This window comes from Ooceraea biroi, chromosome 9 (assembly GCF_003672135.1).
Source record: "Ooceraea biroi isolate clonal line C1 chromosome 9, Obir_v5.4, whole genome shotgun sequence".
NCBI lineage: Eukaryota > Metazoa > Arthropoda > Insecta > Hymenoptera > Formicidae > Ooceraea > Ooceraea biroi.
Window position 1 is genome coordinate 13649076 of NC_039514.1, and position 14143 is coordinate 13663218.

The 14143-nt window shown below is 37.1% G+C and overlaps 1 protein-coding gene across 2 annotated transcripts; it reads right to left on the reverse strand.

Moving 5' to 3' along the window:
- Positions 1-1534: 1534 nt before the first annotated feature.
- Positions 1535-13557, reverse strand: LOC105277327 (telomere-associated protein RIF1). Of its 2 annotated transcripts, none has more exons than XM_026972667.1 (15): positions 12921-13557; positions 11953-12156; positions 11575-11869; positions 11144-11490; positions 10472-11054; positions 10165-10364; positions 9945-10085; positions 9720-9894; positions 9423-9630; positions 9103-9326; positions 8610-9002; positions 6047-8521; positions 4251-5830; positions 3869-4148; positions 1535-3787 (listed from the first exon to the last, which is right to left on the reverse strand). In XM_026972667.1, the coding sequence occupies exons 1-15, from the start codon at positions 13019-13021 to the stop codon at positions 3074-3076; spliced, it is 7920 nt and encodes a 2639-aa protein (XP_026828468.1). In that variant the 5' UTR covers positions 13022-13557; the 3' UTR covers positions 1535-3073. The 2 variants fall into 2 exon arrangements, with proteins under 2 accessions (XP_026828468.1, XP_026828469.1); XM_026972668.1 differs by having other exon boundaries at positions 9720-9879; positions 12921-13556.
- Between the last annotated feature and the right edge of the window lie 586 nt (positions 13558-14143).

Sequence of the window (14143 nt, forward strand, 5' to 3'; positions counted from 1 at the left end):
TATTTATGTCATCTAAACATATTATACATGCAATAATTCTAATTATTACATGAATTAAAAGTTGTATTATTTTAAAAGAGAAAACTTAATAGAATATATGATTAGCATAAGAAACAGCGCTGTTTTGAAGTTTTTATCTTTTTATTAAACATAATTCCATTTGCGCTTTTTCAATGTTGCTTATTATGTTTATTATTACGTTCCATTAAATTGTAACATGGAGAGTATCACTTCTAGCTATATTGAATTAGTGATCAAACTACATTACTATTTTAGTCTATTTTTTAAATAACTTTTACACTAATGTATACTGCGGCTTAAATTAAAAATAATAATTTTCTGTGATAAAATCAGATTAATGAATCTTGATTGATACAATTATGAAAACAAAAATCGCATTAAAAAAATTTAACTTTTCAGAAATGACATAATTATGTATGTAGATGTGTATGTGCTATTATCACAGTCAAGTTGGTTTATCGAACTTTTTATATAATACTTATTCCAAGTAATTCAATGTATAATTATATCCACATAACGGCAACAGTTTTTTCCGATATTATCTAGATATTATCAGACAATATCGGAAAATTAATTAACTAATCCAGATATGAAAATTTGAACTATTTCCATATATAATTAAAATATTCTAAAAGAATGTGTATACACACAAACATTTTTTAAGTAAAAATATATATACGCCAAGACAGAATAAAAATGCGAATAGAAATTCTTATTATATACAAGTTGCTATACGTGAGGTGAACCGAGGGACTTGCAATAAGAACCGAGAGATCACATAGTCTTATGACGTCTGTGGTATCGTATTTTGATACAGAGCCTTTTGGGAATCTAGACTTACCGCTATAATTGACCGTATATTTGTCACACGAGTGTCGTGAGATCGATATCTCGAATATGAAATAAACAGGAAGCAAGTAGGCTCAATCATTTTTTATAGCTCGATCACCAAATAGAAAAAAATAATGAAAGTGTGAAAAAAAGATCACGCTTTAATAGATACTAGAAACCGTAAAATATGAATGCAAAAAAATAGCTCAAACAAATTTTACAAGTTAATTAATTACTGACAAGAATGAAGTCGAGAAGAGACCTTCCAACTGAATTTGTATAAAATATCAGTTTATTGTTGCAGGACATTTTACATTATACATGCATACAATTTTCCATGATTATTATTTATCATAGCGAGGAAACTCTTGAAGAACTTACTGTATATCCATTGTCATTTTTTATATTAATTTACTCCGATATCAGTACAACTATTATAATGAATAATTAAAGCTGTGTATATTAATCACGGATACAACTAAAGCTACAAGATACAGTTTTTTATATCTTTACTCGGAGAAATCTATATGCATTACTGGCCTTGTACAAATTGGTAATTTGTCTTTACTAGTTTTCGCATTTAAAGATTTTCCAGACCTTTAATTCAACTAGTACAAGCAAATGTAACAGAAAAATGCATCAGGTATATTTAAAAACAAGTGCAAATAGACAAAGAAGCGTATTAATCAATGAATATTATATTGATCATTGTGATTCCATCATGGTGAATGACATACATACACATACATCTATATTTACAATAATACATACCTAAACTAAAAGACTGAATAATTGATGTGGTTTCGTGTGCAAGTTTGCAGCGATATTTCATTCAATTTTCGAAAGACGTTACTTTGTGATATTACGTTATAATAATCTTTAAAGATACATTTTCGTGCAATTCACGAATAATTGTTTGTCATAGTAGTATCATACGGTCATATGAATCAAACATATACAAACGTAAAATCTTAATAATGTAATAAGGATGAAAAATGTTGAACAGTAAAAGATATTATACAGAATGTTTCTCTTATTATAACCATAAAAAAAATAAACGAGAATTTAAGTATATTTAAAATCATTTAACTAATTTAAAATAGAATTTTATTGAAAATTATGAATTTCTTGAATGATATAAATGTTTATTAACGAAATTAAACATGCATTATGATATATACTAATTAGTTAACATACTATTTAATAAAAATAGTAGAGAAAGTAAAAGAAATCATGATGGGATAAGGTGAATAAGGAACTATCCAGATTGAAGATAAGAGACACTCTAATCTCGTATCGCACATATTTAATAAATGAAAAAAATTCATATCATTAAAAAAAATAAATAATTACTGATAATTGCGCGTTTGGTCTTACCGAATACTTATTTGTAATAGCAATCTCCGTATTTGCTCGAAGTAACATGATAGACATGATACACTGTTCAAAATTTTCACAGTTTTAATGAGTTCAATTTAAGAAAATTAGATTTAATTAGATTGTTTATAATTATTTTTTAAACTTTTATGTTATTACGTCGAGGTTGTGTACATAAAAATAATTATGGAATGAAAACATCGAGAACAGATTAATTTTAGAGCACCAATATTTGACAAAATTGCAAAATTGTGATGTAAATTCAACAAAGTATGAAAATGCAAAGACTACACATTATATCCTGTATTTATACATACTTTTTTCCTTTCCTTTCTTTATTTGCTTTGTAATTAAGATGCTTTTAATACATCTAAATCAAAGTGGTAAAAAGCTTTTCTCCATATGGGGATATATATATACAAGTATTGCAACATAGTGCAATTAATTAAAAAATAATTACGTCTTTAGATGTAATACCTAATGCATGAACGTGCTACAATTATGGTAAATGTGTAAATATTTATGGCATACAACTCGTCTAACAAAGTTGATGAATAACATGATGAATAAGTCCAGCTAAGCTTTAATGAACCTATCAGTGGTAACAATTACAACAGAAAACAAAGACAACGGAGAGGCCATTATGTACGGACTATGCAATGAAAAGAGCCCGTCAAAGACTCACAACTTTTAAAGGTGAATAACGAACGAATTACAATAGAGAATAAACGAATGGAGGTGAACAAAGTGATTTCTTGAGAAAAATATATATCAGTACTAAACATCAGTCGCATTATTATTTGACTTGACATTGCAATTGCAATTTCTACCTTCAGTTTCAGGTTTATTTCTTTTCCTCTTTTAGCTTGAGCTTGCTAGTCATGGCTTCGTGATATGCGTCCAACAGCTCTTCCGCGGTCAGTTTGGAGCATACACTCTTAAAAATGCTGAGCAAGCTGTCTTTGGGCACGTCGCCGTTCTCGATATGCGCGACCGTAAACTGTGATGTCCATAGTTTGTCCATGACGCTTTTGGCCATGAAGGGTGACTGCGCATTCAACGCCCGCGCTATGTCGTCCGAACTATTGTTCTGCAGGGCTATGTCCAGGACTACCGGCGCCGGTATCAGCTCCTCGTTCGCCACAGTATGACTGATGATCACGTCCATCGGTAATCGCTGCAACATCGCGTCCAGACTTGACAATTCCGTCATCGGTTGTTTGATACCCTGCTGTTCCTCCTGCTTCAGCTTCTCCGACAGTATCTCGACGAGTTGCGACGACGAGCACATCTGGCAGATCGCGCTCTTCAACTGATTGTAATTGAAGACATTTAGGCAGTCGGTTATGTTGAGCTTTTTGCTGTACACTTTGAGGACCTTGTTAAAAAACTGTTTGTCGTGGCTGAAGATGTCCGGTAATCTGGTGAGCACCTTATTGATGCCGCACGCGTAACAGGCCGCTTTCAACGACGTATCGTTAACCTTGTTGTTCTGTAAACCGAGCAGCCTGATAGTCTCTTTGATCAGTTCCGTCTCCTTTAAATGACTCATCTTTATCTGAAAATTAATTTCTTTCTTACTTAACTCGACAACGCAAGGGCGATAAGTGATCAGCTTGACGCGAAAGCAAGAATTTACCTTATACTGCGTAAGCAGCGTTTCGGGACTGCATCTCCTAACGGCGCTCTTCAACACGAGGTTCACGTCGATTTCGTCCAATAATTCATCAAGTGCCATTTGAGACTCCACGGACTTGGTGACTTTCTGAACGCTTGGCGTCACGAAACTATCGTCCTCGGTGCTAGTACCGACAGACGAGTGAGTAATGTGAAGTTCTTCGTACGTACTCGAGGCTTCAGCGAGGCTCTCCGATGCGTTTATACTGGCACTTGAAGACGCCGATTTGCTTGCAGTTGCGCTAAACATAATTTTTATTATTATTTTTATATATTAAATTTATATATTAAAGTTTGCTAAATTTCAAATTAATTCATAAAACAGAACGTAAAGGATTACATACTCAGTTTTAGAGAATAATGGGGAAGTAGACGTGGGTTTAGTCTCATCGGTGGATGTTCCAGGTGGGTTTCGAGTAGCGACTGATACCCTCGCGTCTTCTTCTTCATTCCCTCCAGAAATATCTGCTAATAGATCAGGATTTTTGGAGTACACATGTTCCGAGGAAATATTCATGTCACTGACAATAGAGTCGGTTTTATCTAAATGCTCTGTAGGTGATTTCTCTTCCGGCGGATTATCGAGAATCTTTACGACGGTAGACTGGTTAAGCGGCGTGCTACAACTCAAAGATTCGTCGATTATTACAGATACTGGAGCGGCTGATGCAGTTTGTGTTTCGTCCATCGTCACAGCAGGCGGCTGTTCCACTTTAGTGTCCGACGTCTCGTCCAAGCGCTTGATTTGCACGCTTTCAAAGTGTTGCAACACCTTCTTGACAAATTTGGTTTTCGATTTACACTTCATGGGAAGCCTGTTAACTTCGCGTTCTGACAGTTGGGCAAGATCGCCGATCGTGCACAAGCTAGTAGTCGTGAAGTACGTGCGCAGATTTTGCTTCCAAGGGGGATAGGTCAACTGCTCGATGATGGTATCGATGGGTTCCACGCACGACGACAACGTCGGATAAATAGGCTGCGTAGAGTCGAGAAATTCGTAATCCGGCTCTACGTTTTCCTCAGCCTCCTGAGTGTCTTGCGACAGCGGTAAGCTCGCGAATACGGAATCCGTCACCGTTAAAGTGTCCTGTTCCGCCGTGTTTCCCGTCCCGTGCGTGCCGGTACTGGTGCGCATAAATTTCCCGCAGAATATCTCGTCCGAATTCATAGTGGAATTCAGCTCGGTCATATTTTGGATATCTACGGTATCCTCTAGACTCGTCACATTATCGCCTCTGGTAGGTAAAGCCTCTATCACAGAGTCATTGGTTACGTTCAACTTAATAGAATCTACCGAATTATTTTGGATGGATCTGTTAATATCATAGTTGTTCGTCTCGAGCAGCGTAACATTGTTTTTCGTATCGGCCCCGTCAAAGATGTCTTGTTGCGTTTCGGAATCCACTGTTCCGATGCAGTCTATTAACACAGTGTCGATAGAATTCTCTACCTCTCCGGAAGGTAAAACCTGTTGATCTTCCGCAGAAGCCGACGAGTCCATGCTTATCTCAATTTCTTGCGCCAATCCTAAATCTTCATCGATATTGATTCTCGCACGCAAATCTGATTCAACGACATTGTTATTCTCTAGGTGATCGTTATGTGTCTGCTCATTGATATTCAGTGTTTCCGAAGATGCTTCAGATATTTTTGTCAATGATTCGTCCCTCTTCTCAGTACTCTCCTCAGTATTCGAAACAGCTTCAGTATCGTTTTGGTTTTGAGTGTCGTTGTCAATTAGTACTTTCTCGACGTCTATCGGTGGATATTTAAATTTAGCCTGCTTTAATCGCAACGGAGAATCTTTCCTCGAGGTGGGACCGCGTACAGTAGGACACTTATTTGGTTTTTGCGGAGATTCTGAAACGGAATTGTCAAAGAAGATTTCCTTCACTGGTGGATCAGCGAAGCTCACTCGTTTTCGCTGCAACATATCCAAGAAACATATACAAATGCATTTCGTAAACAGATTTCGTAAATTCAACAAAGAAAAAAATATTAAAATATACAAATACAATATATGTGTGTATATATATATATATATATATATATATATATAAATGTAACATAAGTTTAGTTTTAAATATTTATATTGTTTTAAGCATCACGTAGATGTAGTAATATAAATTGCAGAAAGTACCTTGTTAGGAGTTGAATCTGAATCTGGTTCCGACATATTCGATCGACATCGTTTAAGAATACTAGCGCTCGGTGATGCGGTCAATGATGGTGGATTAGCGCTAGACCATTCCAATATCGGTAGATGGTCTCTTTCGCGCAGAGGCGATACACTTCTCTCGTTCTCTTTGTCAGTTGAAGCTTCCATTGATAAATGATCAGACATACTCTTGTCTGATTTAAACGAAAGCTTCTCCCCATCATTTTTCAAGGTAGTAAACGCATGGCTTGATGAGGCACAATAATCCGCCGATCTCATATTGCTGAACATCTTCTCTTGCCGGCTACCAGAAGGCCCACCTATTTTATCTATCTCTTTGACCATTGATATTTTTTTACTCGTTGACGTTTCACTTTCCGCGTCCTTAGTTTTTAATTTCTTTGCTGGCAATTCATCCTCGATAATCGGACTGTCGTCATCGATTCGCGATTGCTTCGTAACTAATCCCAGCATATGAGCAGCACGTCCCGTGAAGGGTTTCGATTTGGACATCTTGGTACTGCTTTTCGGCGAGGTAAAATTAATTATTCCCACAGATTTCATGGACGACGAATTGTCAATCATTTTCTGGTTGTCTGGTGGTATCACGACTTTTATATCAGAATTATCAGTTTCCTGAACTGAAGTTTTGTTTGCATTATCTTTGTTTTCTTCCATTTCATCCATTTCTGCGTTATTTTTAGCTCTATCGCACGGATCAGGTACATCATTATCACCATAATCCATGGGAGTGGATTCAGGTACGTTATGTTTTTCAACAACCGTGTCAGAGACTTTTGTGGCGTGAACATTCGTCATTTTGTTGATCTTAATGAAGCATTGTTTCTCACCACATTTTTTATCTAATTTTAAACCGATGGTAGAAGTTTGTGAACTTTCGACGACATCTCCAACCTCATCTTGACTTTGTTTGCTTGGTTCGGTAAGTTCCGAACTTTCGGCGCTTGAATTGTATTTGAAATCGTCTTTATCAACTTTATCTTTTTCGTCTACTTGGACTTTAGTGACAGCAGCATCTTGTACCGCTTGAACGGATGTCGGATGTATCGTTTCTGCGTCCGCTGAATTTTTCAATTCAGAAGCTTTGTCAGTAAAGTTACTAAATTTTCTGGCTTCTTTATTAACATCTGCGTTATCAAACTCTGGTTTCATATTTTTCCTGCTACTACTCCGCCTCTTAAATGTTCCTTGATCCGCATCGTCCACATCCCTCGCATCTTTCGTACTCTTCTCCGTCGTTTTCGAAAATCTTTTTGACCCTTCTGCAGATTTCACATCCGCAGATTTCAGTTTGACACTCTTCGTGTCCGGTGTCCCGTGTTTCCTTAATGCATGCACCGATGCTTCTTTCTCATTTTCGTCCGAATGCTTCGCTCGACGGCGATTCACTGAATGACAATCGAACACCATATCGATCTTCAAGCGAGATATTTCGTTTCTCGTGCGTTGACTGATGCTATCCATGTCTATATCCGAGAATACATTACTACCTCGTGATGTTTCACCGTCGTCGTCATTAAGATTTTTATTGGACGAAATCAGTTTTCGCTTTCGACGTTGCATCACTTGGTCCGATTCAATATCCGACATGTATTTACGTTTCATACTCTTCTTATTTTCGCTAGAACCCTCCTTGAAATCTGTATCATCATTCGGCTTTCGTTTGTCACTTGTGTCAGATTTTCCCTGGGTGGCCTTCACTCTCAACGTCCTTTGCGCATTTGTCGTAATTGGTTCTGTTTGGCCTTCCACAGTCTTATCGCTTTTCGATGGTGAACTTAATTTTGACGAGCTATTACGATGCCGTCGTTTAACATTATCCAACATCGATGGAGACAATTGTTGCTCGTGCGTCCTATCCTCGGGAAACTCCTCGCGAGATTCAAAATTTAATTTTTTCACAACAGATGCTGGATTTTCAATATTTGTATCCTCGTTCTCATGCGGCGCATCATTCTGCTCATTGAGAGACATCGTATGCGGAGTCAAATTCGTGTCTTTTGGCACATCGTCCTCTTGCTTGTCGTCGGAATTTTCTTTCTCGACCTCGTCCGTCAAGTTATCGTCTTGTTTAATGCCGGCGGTATTTTCGTCCAATTTGCTGCAATACATATGATCAACTATTTTGTGATCCACTACATCCGAAAATGCTGTCTGCTTAATGGCGATTTTATTTTCCTTGTTAGCCTCATTATCGACAGGCTTCTGCGTTACAGAAGAATCATTCTTCTTACTACTGACTTTCTCCGACTCGTTAATATGCTTGGTTTTAATATCAAACCATTGCTGCAAGTTTTGCGAGTTCTGTGACGACGATTGCGAAAGATCGTTGTACAGTGCCGGTATATCCTCCCTCTTCTTCTTTAAGGTCTCTTTCTGATGCTCGGTCAATCGATTAACGTCAAACTTCAGGTCTGTTTTTATGAATACGTAATCCTACAAACAAGTATATATCGATATAAAAAGAGATGACAAGTACAAGGAGAAGGTGCGTGTGTAGCGGAAAATAATAAACGTTATTTACTTGCGAATCAGGTTCAGGCAGTACAAGCGTGTTTTTCTCGTTCTTCTCGGGCGGCTTAAATATTGGCTTCGCATTAGGCGACTTCCTGCTCAAGAAACTACCAGCTATACGCACTTCCTTCGTCTGTCCCGTCTCAGTTTTCTTCTTCGTACTGCTGTCAGACTTTGACTTCGATTTTTCTAACGTTTCTTCTATTTCACTTAGAATACGCTTAGCAGACCCGTCTAGGCTGTCTTTAACTTCAAAAATAGATTGCGCCAAAGATTTTATATCTGGACTAGGATGATCCATGGCCAGTACGATAGAGTCTTTATACGAGGACAAGACTTTGTGATTTAGCTGCCTGTTGAGTCCCTTGAAAATACTGACTATCACTTCCCACGTGCTTGCAATCTGTGAGCAACAACAGAATCACAAGTATGTGAAAGAGAGAAAGAGATAGTTGAATAATAATACAAATTAGGGTAAGTGAAGAACGCCATTGACAACGTACCTCTTTGAAAAGTGCCTTTGTTTGCGATGCGAGTGCAAGTTCAATTACCGATTTACAATCGTTCAGACACGACGTTACTTTTTGCGGATTCTGTCTGTATGTGGTGATGAGCATAGTTGACAAGGATTTCAGAGCTATCTCAGAATTAAGATTTTGTCCCGTATTAATACAATATGTTGCAGCGTCTAGTATTAGTTGCACAATGACTGGAGTCTCATCTTGAGCTGAAACATGAATTACATACAAAGATATATCATAAATATTACTATGGTTTTTTTCAATTAATATGACAAATTTCTGTACAACAATTTACTGCGTACCTAATAAGTGTTCAAAATTAATGGTGCTTAATAAGGTATCCAAGCAGTTCACGATGAGGGAACAGCAATTTTTGTTTGCGTTTAGTGAATCCCGCATCATAGTTACAGTATCTAGTAAGATTTCGTTTGGTTTTATCGTACTTAGGACGTCTGATTGTGATTCAAACTGTTTGTACAAGTCCTTCCACGCCGTGACCTGGCTTTGCGTCTGCAAAATTAATACATAAGAATGCCATTGTGTGACTAGTAATTACATGCTAAGAAAATGTTCACGAGAAAAAAAAAGTATATGCGAACCTCCTCAAAACTTGTCGGACACGTATATTGAAATGGAAATGATAAAACTGATTTTACAGTTTTTATATTATACTCGTCGTTTCCATTGGTTTTATGAATGTTCTTTAAGTACTTCATTAATACCTCTGCTATTGTAGGCCACAATTCTACGTGAATCATCCTGTAATACGTATTACTTATTATCAGACATTTAAATATAGCACGATGGAGATTTTTAGGACTTACATATTTTTCTGCGCATCGTTTGCAGATTGCAGATTTTCCATTATTTTTTCCAGGAACCCAAGCACACCTGAAGGATACGTTAATTGCGAGCTAATACACCATCCTAGAAGGCACTTAATATCTTCATTGCAGCTACGATCTCTGTAATGTAAAAATAATGAATGCTATATACAGCTTACGGTACATAAATAAACAAATCGGTAATTAATTTAAAATTTACTTTGATATCTCGTCGAGTACTGGAGACGATAAAAGCTTCAATACCAATTTCGGCAAAACGTTATCGTGAAATTCGATTTTCTTAATAATATGAGTAATATCCGGCAAAATTACGTTACAAATCATATCTTTCACCATGAGCTTATCTATGTGATTTCCCAATTCAGTTATAACTAATATCACATCTTTGTATAGATGGTCCTGCAACAACAAGGCAAAGAAAGTATGTAAAAAAAAGATATTTTCAAGATCTTTTCTATATGCAGATATCATGTATCGCAAAAATAGCGAAGTTAAATAATAGTAACCTTTGTGTTGAGTTTTATATTTTTTATATATATCATCAGGTTTGTCCATAATATTTTACCAAGTTGAAAACGGTTTCTCATTTCCTGATCCGTAAGTTGGCCAAGAATGAGTAGGGCCTCGCCTACACTATGAATAATGCTTTTTGAACATTCTTGAAAGACAGCGTCAGTTATGGGATGAGGGAGCCTTTCTTCCAACATTGGAGCAAACGAATAAAGCTCTTCCTTTGCGACAATTAATTGATACAAAGCGTCCACTGCAACTACTTTTGTTTTAAAAAATCTTTTCGCCGGAGAGGCAACAACGTCAAATTTCGAAGAAAGTAACGGCGTATCTCCAAGCGGTCCGAAGCAATAATTCAGAAATTGCGTCATAACGGGAGCAACAAATTTCGCAATGTCCTTGTATAATTTTATAATTAAATGCCACCAGACTTCTAACTTCGTCAGCGCGATCATTTCAGTTTTACTGTTCTTGGCGTTTAACGGAATACAAAGCAATTTTATTCTCCGGGGAGTAGCGAGTTCTTGGTGGTCTAGGGCAAAATTGTCAATCAGCAATTTCCACGATAGGAAAGCCTGCCTGCAATTTGAAGAACAAGATTTTTTTATTAGTTTCTTTTCTGATAGAGAACAGGAACTGGAGATGCAATCACAAGGCTGCAATTTTACCTGCGTATAATAGGATCGGTAGACTTGAAGGCCTTCTCTTCAACGCTCAGTAAGTTATTTATGAGACTAGCACCACGATGAAGATCTGTACCGAGAAACTGAATAGTAGTATTCCACTGAACAGACCAGTCTGGCTCGCACGCTGTTACCAATAACAACATGCGCTTGCAATATATCGATTGCAAATTGGTTTTATACTGCAACCACAGGTCGGAGTAATCCTTACGAATGCGCGCCGACGAATTGGTCGCCACGGCCTGCTGCAAGACTTTTATAGCAGGATTACGTTGACGTTTGTGTCCCATGTATGCCAACGTTACAATCTTGTCCATCAGCAAATTATCAAACTGAAACACGAAAATATCATTCCCAATTCTAACCATAATTTCGAACGTAGTATTTGTTAACACGTTTATAATGAATGTTTATACCCTCTGAATATTTTGATCGACTGTTATCGCAGCAATTTTGTACAATCTTCTCAGAAGAGCAAGCGAGTGATTATATATGTCTTCGTCCAATTTCTGTTCGTCGGACAAGGCTTGTTGCTCAATCTTCGTTAACATATGTAAGTTATCTATGCACGCTGTTGGCGTTATCCATTCCATCGAAGTAGGTTGCACACTGTGCATACTATCCTTAAAAAAGTTTAAGGCTTGTCCATCGTTGGCAGCTGCAGAAATAGCATTGTCTTCTACCACTTCCAATAGTTTAAGAATTTTTAACCTAAAATCAAAGCAACACGAATATATTATGTACGATAGTAAAGTGCCGAGTGTACGTGTGATTTAATAAAAAATTTTACGAACCTTGTTCTCTTGTCTGTCTGTAACATTGATTCAAAAAGATGCAAGGAATGAGCCTTGAACTCTTGTACAATAGCATTAAGTGCTGCGAATGCTTCGTACTGCATGCTTCCTTCGTCTTTTGTAAATGCTTCTACTACCAGCCTGCATAATTCTTTATAGCGTTCCTCCTTGATAGTGCCACTTGCCTCTAACTTTTTGGCTTGACTGTGAAGCAAATATTGAAAATTTTCCATTATTATTGAATGATGTATGTGCATATGCGCATACATAGACACATATTGGGTTAACTGGAAAATCTGCATAGACTTTCTGCTCAATGTACTACATGTGTATATGAGAAGTATGATGGTTAAATCTAATCAACTATTATATAGTATTATAAAATATTTTATAATATGTAATATCATTGTCCTATTTCTAGTTTTACATTAAACCAGATCTTCTTTGAAAAGATTTGAATGGATTGCGATGCTGGCAGTGTTGACATATACATTAATTATGAATTTTATTAATGATTATTGATAATAATAAATTAAAAATAATTGATAGATTTTGATTATTTTGACATTTCATATATAGAATTCAAGCAATTTCTATTTATTTTAACTCTACTTTATAACTTCAGAATAATTAATATACAATTATATATATATTAATAAACAATTGTACTATTATTAATAGTATTGATATTGGCTGCTTTGTACTATTGTGTATTTTTTAAATGTGTCACTTTGTCATTAAATTTTCAATAGTTTTCTGTCCGAAGTAAATTGGAATACAATAACAGAGCCGAGACGTCTTTTCTGATAGTGACATTCGTTTCGTAAGTTTTCTGATTTCAGATTATTTATTTATATATTTTCACGTAGCAATCCATTGCAGCAGATTGCATTAAATCTGAAGACTAGATCTTGCTTATTTCTCATGTGAAGCGAGGCGATTTTGTCAGCGAATTTGTAATGCTTTACCTGGAAATATAGGTTAGCGCCTCGCGCTTTTCCTTGATGTTGTTGTTTTCCCGCAACGTCTTCAGCATCCTCGAGAAGATCGTGTTCGCAGTCGTGGCCATTTCGTCGTGTCTTCTTCCCGCCTGCCTTTTTTATTTTCACTCCAACAATTACGATTTATTACCGCTCATCTTGCGTCGCGCGCACGAGCCGGCGCGACTTTTATTCCCGCTTTCTTCTTTACTACTACCACCAACACGTCACACGATTTTCGTCTCGGTACTGGAAAAACTTTCCGCGCCTGAAACGAATGTCTGACGCGAACGCGGCTTGTCCGCACCAAGAGGGGGGAGTACAGAGGGGGAGAGGTTAGAGCGCGAGAGAGAGAGAGACGAGCAATTTCTTGATGCGCGTCGCAAATCGTGTAAACGACACGCCGACACGCGTTTAATTGAGGCGCGAAAACGCACTGCGTTTTTCTTACGCGAATCCTAGATCCTCGTAGGACTTTTCTTTCTCTTCCGACCGTTGCTTCCCACGCGTCAGAACCGCCAAACGAGAACGATTTGTAATTGTTTTGCCATGAAGGCATGAACCGATCACACGCCAATCGGAATCTACGCGTGCTGCTCTTGTCCGGCTCTGGCTCCTTCGGGCAGCGTTTCCATTTTAGCGGAAAGCGACATGCGATGATAAGTCGCTGCAACGCGCCAATCAATACGCGAGTTCGATAACCGTTATTGTATGCAATCGTGCGACAAACAGAAATCAGGCAAGCGTCAAGATTTTCTTTAGCTTCAAAAAATTTGTATCTTGAAAAATTAACAAATTCCACTGTCCAGGTATTATTAAAATCGTTTCTTTTTGTGTACTTTCACCTGCAGTTTATGTTATAAAATTTTCTGTATACTAATACGGTCTTTTAGAAAATATATAATATTGCGATCAAAGTGTAAAATAGAAACCAACATGCATGCAGCAATAGGAATGCAATGCGAGTCCAGCATTACAAGCCATTGATCGTAGCGCTAACTACATTCATTTTACATTCTTTAGAACCAAGATAACAAATCCATTTGCTGCCAGTAAAGTCGTCGTTGCTATATAACACTCGCAATTTACGGACAGATTGCGGTATGTATTATATTAAATTTTACAGTTTATATCGTTTGACATATACGCGTTACAATCTTTTTTTACTCTAACACGTGTTAAGAAGATTCTGGATTCGTCCAATTTATATA

Bases quoted from the DNA above. Each gene is read 5' to 3' on its own strand.
- LOC105277327 (XM_026972667.1), bottom strand. From the start codon at position 13,021: ATGGCCACGACTGCGAACACGATCTTCTCGAGGATGCTGAAGACGTTG. The intron at 9,631-9,719 runs GTTCGCATATAC...TTAATTTTGCAG, and splicing joins GTCCGACAAGTTTTGAGGAG to ACGCAAAGCCAGGTCACGGC. The intron at 9,003-9,102 runs GTACGTTGTCAA...TGTTGCTCACAG, and splicing joins CAAAGGCACTTTTCAAAGAG to ATTGCAAGCACGTGGGAAGT.